This window comes from Ceratosolen solmsi, unplaced genomic scaffold (assembly GCF_000503995.2).
Source record: "Ceratosolen solmsi marchali unplaced genomic scaffold, CerSol_1.0 scaffold41, whole genome shotgun sequence".
In the NCBI taxonomy this organism is placed as follows: Eukaryota; Metazoa; Arthropoda; class Insecta; order Hymenoptera; family Agaonidae; genus Ceratosolen; species Ceratosolen solmsi.
In genome coordinates this window covers 7,178,138-7,193,768 of record NW_011948424.1, presented here as the reverse complement: position 1 = coordinate 7,193,768, position 15,631 = coordinate 7,178,138, and the positions used below count along the sequence as shown (strand labels likewise).

At 26.3% G+C, this 15,631-nt stretch overlaps 2 protein-coding genes across 2 annotated transcripts in view; both read right to left on the bottom strand.

Annotated features, from left to right (window-relative positions):
* Positions 1-221: 221 nt before the first annotated feature.
* On the bottom strand, positions 222-10,638 carry LOC105362748 (xanthine dehydrogenase/oxidase-like). Its single transcript, XM_011500236.1, is given in 21 exon segments — positions 222-378; positions 987-1,097; positions 1,243-1,601; positions 1,978-2,111; positions 2,188-2,316; positions 2,438-2,596; positions 2,668-2,861; positions 3,399-3,778; positions 4,455-4,638; positions 4,731-4,947; positions 5,018-5,122; positions 5,224-5,502; positions 5,600-5,767; positions 5,842-5,964; positions 6,224-6,351; positions 6,824-6,926; positions 7,005-7,225; positions 7,330-7,555; positions 7,632-7,788; positions 7,868-7,999; positions 10,469-10,638. Coding segments are annotated over 21 exon segments (3,747 nt in total). The 3' UTR covers positions 222-310.
* Positions 10,639-11,828: 1,190 nt separating this feature from the next.
* LOC105362747 (uncharacterized) overlaps positions 11,829-15,631 on the bottom strand; it is a 7,930-nt gene continuing 4,127 nt past the window's right edge. The window contains exon 5 of the mRNA XM_011500235.1: positions 11,829-11,835. Within this exon, the coding sequence (XP_011498537.1) occupies positions 11,829-11,835 (7 nt within the window). The remainder of the gene's footprint in view (positions 11,836-15,631) is intronic.

Genomic DNA, 15,631 nt, shown 5'->3' with positions numbered 1-15,631 from the left:
GAATCTCTTCGAACCTGTTTTGCACGGAACAAAAATAAGTGCAGAACTACGCGTGAGGTAAACTAGTTTTAGGCATTCCTTAAGGTAATCAATTCATACTTTAATGTTTAAATGTATTTAAGCCTTAAATACTATTGAAAAAAAAGTATATGTTTATGGCATTCAAATAAATACAAAAAGTAAATATTTTATTAGTAAATTAAAACGGCACATTATAATAATAAAAGTAAAATTTATTGTAGTAAGGAACGCTTGAAACGTTAAGTTTCATGAGACATTGATTTTCAAGCTTCACCAATATTAGTATCACCTATAATATCATTTCGTTTATATTTGTGAGGCTGTTCAGTAAAATCTTCTCTTGTGTCAAAGCATTATCTGAAATAATATTAATCATGTATAGTGTATATATTTATATGTATCTTTAAGTAATATAGATCTTGCATATTTATTGAATTTACTTAAAAGGTAATTTCAAATTAATTATTTTACTTGCGATTTATATTGTAAATATATTAAATTTTAGGTAATCCTCAATCATTTTAAATCGAAGCTGAAGAAATCTGAAAGACTTGCTATGTTAAAACAATTGATCTAAATATCTAAATAAAAACTTTATTACAAAATGCTAATTTTAACTTGCAGAAACATTAGATTTTTTATTAAAATATTGAGATGAAAAGTTCAACATTCTATATATATAAAAAAAAACAAAACTCTATATATATATATATATATATATATATATATATATATATATATATAAATCAATAAATATGAACAAAATATATAAAGTAATGCAAATACATGCAATAATACAAAATATGTAAAGAGAATCATATATTTAAATAATACACACAAATATATTTATGTGACATATTTGTAGTTTTTTCAAATATGTAACAGAAATATATTACTTTATATTAAAATCAATAATTAACGTAAATTGATCGAATAAGAGGAAAAACTGTTGTATTTATACTAACCTAATTGATACCAGACATCTTTATTTCCCGCATCGGCTCGCGCCGAATCCAGAGCGTGACGAATTGCAATTGGAACTGAACAGCTCAAGCACAATGGAGGCTCACCTATAGCTATAAAATAACAAAAATCTCTTTCTCTTATCACTTGAGACAAATTTTGAGCCTAACCCATATTTAAGAATAGAGAGAGAGAGAGAGAGAGAGAGAGAGAGAGAGCGATGAAAGAAATAATTGTTAAAACTAGAGATGAAATAACCTTTCGATCGTAGTATACCACCGTTGATTCCCCCCCCCCCATCATCCCCCCCCTCTCAAGAATGTTGCATACCATTAATTCCTCGTCTCCTACACAAACTCACCCAAGTTCTATAATTTGTCAAAGCTCCGGTTTCGGGATCGAATATCAAATCTTCGCAGGTCCAGTAGCCAATTCCCATAACAAATGCGCCCTCTACCTGACCAACGTCGATCTTGGGATTTAGACTAACGCCCGTATCCTCTAAAATGTCTACTCGACGGATCAGGTGCTGACCAGTTAAAACATCCACTTCCACCTCCGATACTGCAGCACCATAAATGAGATATGATTGTAGATCCTGTTGATCTACTGTAAACCTTCGTACAACATATAAATGTTGATGATTTCTATATACGATGATTTACATTTATTATATAGTTTTGTAGACTTTAATAAAAAAAAATATACAAGAAATGGCTTCAAATGATTAACGAGCGTTTTTTATTCAGCATTTTATTTAGAGCTAAATAATTCCAAAGAACAAGGTTTACTCGCATATTGATAAATTTAGAAAGATATTTTAAAGATTTACTACGTAGACTATAAATTTTAAGTTGAATGCCTTATAAAATTTAAAATTGAAAAAATGGTAAAATTTAAAACTATTGTTGTTACATGTTTCTTATAAAATTGCAAATAAATTATATAAATTAAAATGAACAAAGTATCTTAATTAATGATAATTATACATACATAAAGGAGGCACATAAATCAACATTTTTGGCATGTGCTGTTAGCACTAATTCCTGCCATGAAGGATTTCCTCCTAACATTTGTTTAATTGGTTCTAGTCTTTCTAAAAGTATTTTGCAGGCCCTTTGGGTTGCCTATGCCAAAATGATAAAACATGATTAATAATATTGAAAATCATGTTGAAATAGAAATCCCATCGATGTGACTTACATATCCACATGTATCACTGGTTAAACTACCCCCGGTTACAAAATTGTTTGGAGTTGTCAATGAATTAGATGGTTTCACACTCACCATTTCCAAATTTATTCCCAATGTATATGCCGCTATTTGTGCTATCTTAAACATACGGATAAAAATGTTAATTTTTCATTCAGAGTAACATTCAACGTGTAAAGTAAATTTGTTCACGACAATACCAAATTTTAGAATACAACTTATTTAATAATGAGTATCTCACTTTGGTATGGATGCCTTGACCCATTTCAATACCAGCATGCGAGACTGATACCGTACCACCGCGTGCATGAATTGAAACCAAAGAATGATGCTGACCATATATTCCAAGAGGATATTTCATGGGTATTAAAGAGATTCCGCGCTTTTTCCAACGATTTTCCTAAAAGAAAGGTGCTTATAGAAATTGAAACCTTTCGTGCAAATGATAATTAATAATTGAACATCAGATACATTATTAAATCTTTGTATATCCATTTTACGGTTTTCATAATCAGCCTTTTTTTTTAATTCATCAATCATTTCGGATAAAATTTTTCTATCAGTCTCATTCATATTATTCAACCTAACTTCAATGGGATCCATTTTTGTTTCGCTAGTAATTCTTTCCATTATATTTTCTATCGATGCCACAGCTTCGGTTGAACCTGGTTTACGTATCGTCCGAACAAATTTATTCACTTAATTAATTGAATAATATATGCAATTAAATATTACCATTCGTGCTTAGTTAAAAATATACCCACATTTTTATTATATTATACTCGTAGATTTGAACTTTCACAGTTTTCGTAATACATATTTTTTAAGTGAAATCTTTAGGAAACATTTGTAATTAAAAATATCAATACTTGAAATAATTTCATTTCAATTAATATATAAATGTACTTCAATAATTGCGCATATATATATATATATATATATATACATTGTTCATAATAAAAGACTAGTTTTGTCAGTGAAAATACATATTGCTGTGTGCGTGTATGTGTAGGTGTGTGATGATAAAATATCATATATTGTAATGATTCAATGCCCATGCGTATGCGTTTCAAGTAGTGAGTATCTTTTAATATTCTTTTAATAATCATTGGTTTGAGAATCTCTTATAATATGCTATTAAGCGATGTAATCGTTGGTACATTGTTTGGTAAAGTAAGGCTACTACGGCCGCCGAGACTTACCAGGTGCTCTACACCATGTATTCGACGGTATGTCTGTTAGGACATCATTTCCAATAAAAGACCACGTGGACTGATCGTAGCAATTGTAAAAATGATTGGCTACGAATAAGGAGCTACTTTCATTGAAGGACGAGCCGAGGTTGCCCCAATAAGTGGCATCGAGCTTTTGAATTTTTCCCACTTCGTTCACGTGGACGCCGTACTCGATGAAACAAGGAACCCTTTTACCAATAGCGCGCATATTATCCTCGATCGACATTACCAAACGCGCCGGCCGATTTAGCTTGTGGCAAGCGAGTGCACAAGCACAAGCGACCAATGAGCCTCGCGTGAGTTTCGCTCCGTAAGAGCCTCCAAGTCTTCGTATTTTTATATTTATACTGTAAACAGAAAAAATTGTAAAATTTTTTAATTTAAGGATTTTTTTTTTTTTTTTTGTTACAAGAAACTATATGATCCGTTTATAATTTATAATTGTTTATTCGACTTATTTGGATACTTATAACATTGTGTCATCGCCTTATATAAAATTTGAAAATCCATTCTACTAATATATGCTATGTAGCCTATGCGCTAAGTAAATTTTTTGCAGAACAATCATTCTTTAGAATCTCAAAGCCTTAATATAAAATATAAAATATTTTCAAAATTTCTGTCACACATTAAATGGCATATTCTCGTAGTTCAGTATTTTCTTTTTAATTAAAAATAATGGCCTCGTTCTTGTCTCACAAGCTGTTGCTTTAAAGTTAATTAAATGAATAAATAAATTTCTAATAATAATTGCAATTAATTAAAATTTATGTACATCTAATAGAGTTAATATTCTTTTTTCATTGGTCTACAAAACTAATTTAATCTCAAATTCTAATATAATTAATGCGTTCTATTGATTAAAGATACGATAAAACTTAATGAAAAAAAAAAAAAAATAAATAAATAAATAAATAAATAAAACAGTTAATATTCATTAATATAAATGAATTTTTCCTTCATTTCTTGTGGCTGTACAAGTGAAGCTAAATCAATATATTCAGAAAAATTAAAATTTCTAACCTATTAACTGGAATATTAAGTAAAGTAGCAATGTTATTTTGTACTAAATCCATCCAATGTGTCGCTGGAAAAACATCCATACCATCTTCAACAGGTATACAAACACATATTTGTGTTTCCATTGAGAAATGATACTGTGGTCCACACTCGTATGAACCTTTGATTTTATATTTTATATCAGTTCCTATTAATTATATATATTTATCTTTTAGCCTATTATCTTAACAGCATAATAAATAGATTAAATCAATTTGTTACAATGAATTACTACAATACCAGCTGGTTGTATTGCGGGTATGTCTATTTGTTTGGATATTCGCGTTTTATCGTTACTCGCTATGACGTCGTGGACGGTGATTATGGGCTTCTGCCTCGGTCCATTCGGATAAATAATTTTTACTTTTGACGCAGCTTCCTCGGCTCTCTTTTGCGACGTAGCGACAATCATTCCAAATACTTGGCCTGCAAACGCTATTTCCTTATCTGCAAAAAGCTGTTGAATAATAAAATATTAGTTTTTTTGCTTAAGGATCTATGTGTTTTCTAATTAAATAAAAGCATACTAATTCATCGTTATCTAAAAAGAAGAAATGATTATCCTTGTTGAGGAAGGCATTTTTCCCTGGAATGTCTTTTGCAGAATAAAAGGCAATTACACCGTCGATATCCTAAAATATTGTTCAAAATCTATTGTAATTAAAAGTAATATTTTAAGCTAGAAATATTGCTTACGAAGTAAGGAATAACGAATTACAATCGTCATTATTACCATTGCTTCATCGAATTCGATTTTTTCAATCTTTCCAGGTGCATCGGCAATAGTCAATGCGCAAAAAACTTGTTGATCCTTCATAACGATGTCCCCTATGTACTCGGCTTCACCGGAAGTTTGATAAAGCGACTCGAGTTTTGGCACTGGCATATTAATAGGCCATAAATTTCTATTCGTGTCGTAGTCTTGTTTTCCCGATGATAATTCGCGTTGCAATAGCGCGGCGCCACTTTGTAACTTGGGACTCACCTTAGCTGGATCGATACTCAAGATAAACTTTATAAAAAAAACATTAAAAATATAAATTAACGATAGAACGTTTCAGTTTTTAATTTGATACTTTATGAGGATGACAAGTAAAATCAACGTGAACCTTGTAAAATAACGATACAGCGAGCAGTCTTCTAAATTCCGGTTTATAAGTTGGTAAAATGTAATTAGGATCCACTTCTGAATTAAGAATAAATAAAGCTTTTTTTAGATCTTCGACATTATAAATGGATTTTCCTACTAAAAATTCTTCTGTTTTTGTGGCATGTAGCTACGAAACATATATAATTCAAACAACATATTATTTAATTATTTAATATTTTAATATTTATTTTATTAACTTACAAATTCCGGATTTATTCCTCCGAATATCATGTTTGGCCTTTCCAATACCTTCCCATCGCTGTCTAATTTGAAAAGAAATCCAGCATTAACATGAGCATAGGAATTTTGTGCTCTAGGAGAAATCTTAAAACAATAATAATATATTGTAAAAATATAAATATATAACAAATACACGCAATATGGAAAATTTTATTGAAAAAATTATTATATTTATATGGTATAATTATATTATTATTAATGACGGCACTTCATAAATTACTCAAATTAATAATTAAGAAATGGACATTTAAATATTATAATAAAATAAAATTATTTTAAGTATTTAATATATTTAAAGTACAAATTATGTTTGAATAATGAAAATGAAAACCAAAATGATTACCTTATACGTTTTGTATATGTATTCTTTATTTATAGCAGGAAGTACAATACTATATAATAATTTTTTGTTCATGTCCATTTTCAAAAATTCCATTAATGTCACACTAACTTTCGATCCTACCGCATCAACTGCAAAGACAAATATTACTATATTACTTTGGATATTTGCAAACTTTCATATTAAAAATCATTGATTGATTGAATTATATACCAGTCTAATATTTATGCTAATGGCAATTTTTCAATTCAATTCAATCTAATTTAATCTGTAGAAAAGCTATAATGTACGAAATTAATATAATCATTCAAAAAAAAAAGTAGAAAAATATTCGATAACTCCAATTTAAATTGGTATCAATTTTTATTTCTAGCATACAAAAATATTGTAAAACACGTGCTTTATTATAAATTAAAAATTCCAAATAGTTTTTGTAAAAAAAAAAAAAAAAAAAAAAAAAAAAAAAAAAAAAAAAAAAAAATGATAATTACATGTACAAATTAGATTGTTAGGAGTAAAAGATTTTAGCGATCTTGAATTCCTAAAAAATTGCACGTATTAATATATATAAAACCTGTAAATAATAATCAAATGTTTTCTCACGTATATGTACTTGCGCCCCAGCAGTTTCTAAAATCAAAAAAATATCTGAAGAAAATTGAGGGTTTTTATATTTAATCATTAAATTTCCCGCCATTGTTCCGATCTACAAGTTAATGAACACATTTATATTTTTATGTACAATTATGAAATCAATTTTTCAACATTTGAATTTTATACTCACATTTCTTATTGATATGCTTCCAACAAGATTAATATGTCTACCCACACGTTTTAAATATCGAAATCCACGATCGTTCATATATTTTTCGCAACAAGCTTGCAGCATTGAAAGAGTAATATTAGCTCCCATCGTTAAGGTTTTTTTTTCCTTTTCAATTTTTTGTAGATCTATAACGTCATTGACGTCGATACATACTTTTACATGTTTCGACCGAAAAACTCCTGATTCAGGTGTAAATAGATATTTATTATTAACAATAGATCTATAAGTAATTGTAAATTAATAGAGCCAAATAAATCAATTAAATTAATTAATGTTTAAATACCGTGAGCTGTGTTGCCTCCATGAATTACATACATTTCTTCTGGATGTTTTTCAAAAACCATAAATATATCCTTTATCGTTAAAACTTTATAGAACTTTACATTATCTTTCAAATGTAATTCAATGAATCTTGGAATACTCGATTTATAAATAATTTCAATGTCCTCGCATTTACCGCTGCACATCTTTTCCGGACAATTTCTGCACGATTTTATCCGATGAAGCTCCTGAAATTTAAGAAGCCGAGGATTGGGCGTCGACTCGCGGGGAAAGCGATCGTCGAGGAAAGTGAAAAATCATTACCTCGATGTCTTTAATTTGGCTCTTCATGACCGGCGGTGCGTCAGTAGCGAAGCTCTTGAAAGTATCTAAAATTGGTCGGTAGCCGGTACATCGGCAAATGTTACCAGCGAATGAATTTTCAATTTCTTTCATGGTCATTTTGCCCTTTTCCATAAGGCTGCAACCATAAACATTATACTCGCACACTTGGCGAAACTTCTTCAAACGTTTGACCGACTTTAATGAATAATTAGTACCTGTGCATACTCATAATCCATCCGGGGGAGCAATAACCGCATTGCGAACCGTTCATTTCGGCCAAAGCCGCTTGAAGCGTGTGGTAACCGATTTGCCGATTCCCTAATCCCTCTATCGTCGTAATTTTCCAGCTGTTCCATAATATTTGTATAAATATGTAAAACCAATGTATTCTTATTCTGTTTGTATAAAACTCAATAAATAAAACATTAATTTATACTCATGTTAATTGTTTACAGTTGTAGTAACTTAATGGAACGATACAATTTTTTAAATTATGCTATATAAAAGAATTTGAAAACATATTTATATATAAATATATAAATATGTAAAAAATTTTCAACAATAAAATTATTTTATTTTTTAATAATTTAATGTGTATTTGTTAAATATTTATCATAAGATGTGTGATAGATAATAATAGGCTTTATTTTCTAACTTCTTTAGCTTTTCAAAAGGACTAGTATTACATTAATAATATTAATAATAAATATTATAAGTAAAGAGAATATGCAAAATTTAGTTTATGAATTATATAAAGAATTATCAGTTCATAGTTTTCAGTCTATTTAATTTTTTTTTTCAAGTTTATTATCTAAGTAGGAAAAAATTAAATTGACTAGAAAAATGATTAAATATATCAATAACTATCAAAAGTATTCACAATATTAACAATTTTTATTTATACTTTGTTTTTTTAATGAAAATTTATTGAATTGTATAGTTTTAAATAGGCACCGGAAATAGTATTAAAAGATAAAATATTAATTTAAAAAATTTTTCTTTGTTCATTTAGTATAACGCCGGTGTTTTTGTAATTAACTAGTGACACAGTTTAAGTAATAATTATTTGACTTTCAAGCCAGATGTTTGTACAAGAAATTTTATATTTTCATAATTATTTTTGTTGAAAATGTTTAATATAAATTTGTCACCATTTTTTAATGATATTTTTCTCAAATAATGCACTATATTCATTTTCTTTATAAATTAAAAACTTTTTCTAAATTTAATTATTTTGTAAATTGTTAAATTAATATTATGATCAATAAAAATATTACTATAAAAATTGTTACATCAAAACTTTATTTATAATAAGTATCATCGCGTCAATTAATATATACAAAATCATAGCTATTGGTAATTGAACGTTTAAAATTGTTATGACTCGCGAATACGAAATAGGCTTAGACTCGAATCTTTTATAATCTATGTGTATTTAAAATACATTAAAAATGTCGGAAAGATTACATTTATAAGCCAGTTAGAAAATATTGCTTTATAGAAAACTAATAATATTGTTCATTGACATAGCACATTTTAATTAATGTATCAATTATTTTGTAGAGATTATGTGTAGATTGACACTCGTATTTTGAATCTTATGAATGACAATACCAAAATTATTGAGAAGAATTTTGTAGAAAAAACGAATTTGAGCGGTTTACGCTCTCTAAAAATTAATTTGATATTAAATATATATATATATATATATATATATATATATACAAGTAAGAATAATAACAAGGAAATGTTGGATAGACTGTAAACTTCGGACATAAGGATAAAAAACAGAATGTAAATGATAATTATAGATATTAATGATTTCAAATCGTAATAAAAAAAAAATTAAATAAAATAAAAAAAAAAGCCAATGCAACAAGTAAGCTCCTTAAACCGCGTTGATTAACCGATTATTTATTACAGTCAAGTAATAAAAAATAATGACGATTCAACATAACAAGCTGCTAAATGCATATTATCCAACGAATGCTGACTCATGATACATATAGTGAAGTCTTTCAAACTGGCCTGTTTACAAGCATCTAAGTACTAATGATGTTGCTCGATCATTATTTATAAAAGTATACTTAAAATAGTAACATAAGCTTAAGAAGCGACAACCTACAATGTAACGCCTGAGAGTTCTTCGAATGGAAAGGGTTGATAACAATACTATAATTTGCGCTTTTAATGATAGTTTCTGTAGAATTATGAATATTACGGAACTGCTTGGTATGAATATTGAATTATATCAATATTGAATATCAATATTATATCAATTATATCAATATTGAATTGCGACATTAATGTCTAATGAGTCTAGAAGGTCGAGTAATTATTTAATTCGTTATTACAGTAAATGACAATACCGTGGTAATGAAATAATTTATTGAAAATATTGTATTAAATAAAATCATTTATAAGAAATAATTCATAAAAGTATCATTCATCGCATTGATTTCAATCTCAATAATTAAATTAAATTTTCTTTTTTTTTTTTTTTTTTTTTTTTTTTTTTTTTTTTAGTTATTATATAAATTGTAAACATTTATCATTTAAGATAAAAATTATGAATAAGCTTTGAATTTTCTGCTAATAAACTACACGGCATTTCAGAATATATTACAACTTACAATACCTTTACGAATAAAGGTTTATACAACAGATTATTTTAAAAATTCTATGTTACTCCTCATAATAATCGTAACATGGTAAAGTAATGATAGATAGAAAGAAAAGGTGATAGCAAAATTTTATATTTAAAAATTGAACAAAAATTAATAGACGAAAGAGGTAGGTTTAATTGTACATCTTACCCATCGCAAATAAATATTGGAACGAGACAAGAATTAACGGCTCGTATGTCCCCATGAATGTTCGCGGCGACGATGCAGGCGCCACACCCTCCTTCGTGGCACATTGCTTTCGTCCCTTTCAGATTAACAATTTCACGAATAAAGACATTTAAAGTTGTATCGATCGACATATTCATACTGACTGAGAACAAATTTCTTATATATATATATATATATATATATATATATATGTTTTGTATTTCCAATTGCAATATCAATATCGATAATAATTATACAATAAAAAACTTACCTTTATACATAATGTTATTAATCATCACTTGTACACCCAAATTATCGTCAACAGTTTTTAATTCCCTGACAATGAACATAGATATAATAAGAAAATTACAATCTGAAGATATTTATATTTTCTTGGTAAAATACTTTAATAGTAAATAACATTATTATTTAAATTTTAAACAAATATGAAGCATGTAAATTTGTATAAAAAGAAAAATTATCATTACATTATATTGTTATATATTTTAAGCCTAAAATTGTTTGATCATTGAAAAAGACAGTTTAATTTGCTCTTCTTGAAACAAATTAATGACGTAAATGAATAGATCTATGGATATAAAAATTACATCAAGGATTATTAAACTAATTACCAGTTACCAGCTTATTACCAAAGGATGCTAATTTGCTCAACAAGCTCATATAAATTATATCACTTACTCTGTGCAATGAAATATCAAACTATAATTTCGAGAAAATCTATGAGTATGACTTACTTGGTAATTATAACTCGTAAATATAGGCAAATTATATTCTTAATGGAAGACAATAATATTAAGATTTCATTTATTTTATATCCATATTCAAATAAATTTTAGTGTAAAATAATACTGATCATATCAAATTTTTATTGAATTTTCAATTTTCTAGCAGATCTTGCCCATTTTCAATTAAATGAAAAAGTCATTAAATACATTTTTTTAAATAATATGTTATTTCCTAGTACCAATATTACACATTCCATAATGAAGAATATTTCACAAGAATATATAATTTTCAACGAATAAGTTATTTAAATAACTTATATGCTGTATTTTTATAGATACTTTGTGTTAAAATTAAATGAAATAATATTAGTTTCTTACCCATCGTAAAGAAACATCATTTCTTTGTGAGCCATTTTTAAAATACTTATATCAATTTCCCTCGCAATCCTATAATATACTAGTCTAGAAATTTAATATTTACGTAAAGTTGTAATTTCATTAAATTTAAACAATTTATTAACAAAATAAAAATTTATTTTATTAAAAAATTTTTCTTAGCAAGTAAGACTTTTCACAAGGATAACGATTGGTTCTCACTAATTTCTGTAATGTAAAATTTTAATTTATATGTTATCCTAACAAACTCGCCAGATCCAACTGAAGCTCATTTTAAACACAAAAAATGACATTTGTCAGAAGCACATAAGTTCATATAACGACTGAACAATGGCTTAATAGATTTCGGTGGGGGATTTGGATGTGGAGAGGGTAATTATACTATGCATATCTAAAGATATCTTCATAAATAATGGATGAAAAAATTTATTATATAGTACGAGTGAGTTTATTATTTAGTAAATGATGAAAAGTAGATGAATAATTATGTAGACGTAAGATTTAAAACACTAATGATTTATTTATAAAAATAGAAAATAATCTTTAAATTAATAAAATCTTCAACTTTGAAATATAATAATAAAAAATGAGAATGCTATATATTTAAGAATTAATACAAATTTAATATTTATTCATAATATTATAAAATAGTTTTAATGATTAAAGTTAAAAATTGCAGTTTGAGTGGAATTAATTTTAGAAAAATTAATAGAAAAAAAAAAAAAAAAAAAAATTGAATATCTATTACAGATTGTCCCCAAAAATAACTCAATAAAATTTAAAAGATTAGATTTCATTATAATTATATATAATTCATACTAATTCAATACAATTAATATTTTAATACAAGCATAGATATTATAATTCGTGTTAATTGTCCTATTATGATAAAAAAAAATATAGGTAATTTGATCGTAAATTAAAAATAATAATACATAGACACAACAATTTTACTATTATTTTCAAAATATTTAAATTACTTTATAAAATATATCATAAGTTTCGCTCAATTTATTTAATTTGTATACTAATAATTATGTTATTGATATTTTGTGAGTGTATAGAGATAGAAATGCTTTTCTATTTTTGACAAATTGCATCTGGAAGTAAAATATAATTAGATCAATATAATTAGATAATGTTACCATTTTTTAAATTTTTAATTGTCGATTTAACATTTAAAAATACTTTAGATGCTTAAAACTACCAATCATCGTACAATTAAAAAATTATAGCTGGACAGTTTATAGTCTTACAACTGTAAGACAACAGTAATTTCGTATTTCTTCCAAATGTTACAAATATATCATCAGCTAAAAAGTTCTTTGTTATGCTAAATAATATAAAAGTTATAAGAATTCATTGCCCGAACAAAATGCTCAGTTAATGTGCAATGCAAATAATATTGTACATCTTTCAATCTATAATAATATGAATCAAACTTGACCAAAAAAGAAAAATGCTACTATTTATTTTATCATTCAATTTAATTATTAAATTAATATAATCTTAAATTTCATTTAAGATTAAAATTATATAAAATCGAGTATTTTTAACTAAATATTAAAACCAAATTTATTTTAGATTGTTAGATATATCCTTGAAATATGAATAATTAGACAGATTGTTGTTATTGAGAAAATTAGTTTTATATATTAGCAAAAGGATTTAACGAATTCTAATGATGACGAAAAAGGAAATTAAAAGATTTTTTTTTTGCTTTTTAATTATATTTATTTCATAAAATATTTAATACAATTTTCAATATTCACAATTAATTAACACGCGATTTTAGTTATTTATAATTTCATTCAATACATATTTGATATATGATTTGTAAATGCACACTTTTTTGACATAAAGAAAACTTAAAAACGTCTAATATAAATCACAACTTTATTATTTTCTAGTGTTGTTGCACAATAATAAGTTTAATTTAGAAATAATTTAAGGTATGAATTTATTAATAAATTATTAATATTTGAATTCATAAATGATTTCTCAAACAATATATAATTAACGTGAAAATAATTATGATATTATGTTAAAAATCAATCTATTCTTTTATAGAATTATTTATGCATTTTATTTCCTTGATGTTTTATAAGTTATTATAAAATATAGACATGTAATAATACAAATATATACATGTATAATGAAGGTTAACGTATTGTTAATTTCCGTATGTTCAGATACAAATATATACATGTATAATGAAGGTTAACGTATTGTTAATGTTAAAAAATATATTGGTAAGATATATTTTAATTTTGTTTATCTAATTTAAAATTCGAACATCGTTTTTAAAAAAATATTACCAGTTAACATACTAACTCAACTAGCTTTATAATGTCTCTGGTCAGAGTAAAAATATATTTTACATATTTGTATAATTTTAGAATTCTATAAATATATATTTATTACTTCTCACTCTTTATTTAAAAAAATAATGTAACAATAATATTTAATAAGTTAAAAGGAAAAAAAAATTTATTTTTATTAAAATTTTTAGTAAAAATATGATAAATTCTGAAAAACTGTTCACTTGATAATATTATAATTATTATAATATTTAATGCATCTATAAAACTATAGAAATGCCAATAGAAATGACATTTATCAGGTTTTCATTAATAAAATATGCCGATTGGGTCATTTAATACAATTCTATCTATTATATATCAAATTCATAAATTTTTTGTTGTTGCTCCAATCATTGTGTATGTACTTTATAGTAATAATTCTGAATGCATCGATCTTGCATAATATTGTTTTATTGCATAAACGATGAAGCAAAAGAAATATCGTTCAATGCCTTTATTATAGCATAACATAAAACATTATTCTAATTCCAATATATATATATATATATATATATATATATATATATATATATATATATATATATATAAATGAAAACTATAAAACCAAGAACTAAATTACGTGTTCACAAAATAACGTCGCTTAAATATTTACTTTTATTAGCATTTATAATTTATGCTAAAACAAATAAAAATGTAACATATATTCTTCGTTATTTGACTGACTCATGTTTGATTTCGTAACAATAACTATAATAGAACACAATGAAATTTTAAAATATTTGATCTTTAATATCCTTTTTGAGGGCGGAACGTAATAGCGTATTACGCATCGATGACACGAGTTTTTCTAATTCCTCAACCTTCATTTTTAGTACTCTATTATCTTTTTCTAATTCAATCGCTCTTTTTGCCATCTCTTGCTCTTTCGCTTTTTTATTCATTCTTGACTTACGCGATGCCTCGTTATTTTTTTCACGTGTGTCGCGATAGCCTTCATCGTCAGATTCTGTTTCATTACTCAGCATTCGTTTTCTACCCTTACTTCGGGACATATCGGTATTATTACAATTAGAATTAATGTCAACAACGTGCTTTGGTATTACCGATTGCTTCTTATCGGCTGATTTTTCAGATTTTTCTAGCTTAACGATAGTCCGAAGATGATACGAAGACGAGTGGCTAAATATCGTTGGCGCTGATGATGTCGACGAAATCGGAGAATTAGGACTTTCTTGCGAACGAAGCGAATTGGGTACTGAAGATGTTGAAGAAATTGCAGAATTTGGACTTTCTTGAGAGTGAGATGATACCTCCTGCCTTTGTAGTGCAGATTTTGATGGGTCGTCAGTCGTTGTAATGATGGATGAAGTTACTGGTTCGTAGGTTTTTGGCAAAATGTCCGTAAGTACTGAAGAACTGGTCCATTTTGATAAACCTTTAATGTCTTGGGAAGAATCCGTTGATACACTGTCACCTTGTGACGAATTATTGCCCTGGAATATTAAATTAAATTAAATTTTCCCCCCTTTCTTTATAAAAAAAAATTTACGTAAACATTATCTATGTGTTATAACGTGCAAAGATAGCGCATATAATTTCCTAAAACATTATAATTTAATAAAAAAAAAAAAAAAAAAAAAAAAAAAAAAAAAAAAAAAAAAAAAAAAAAAAAAAAACTA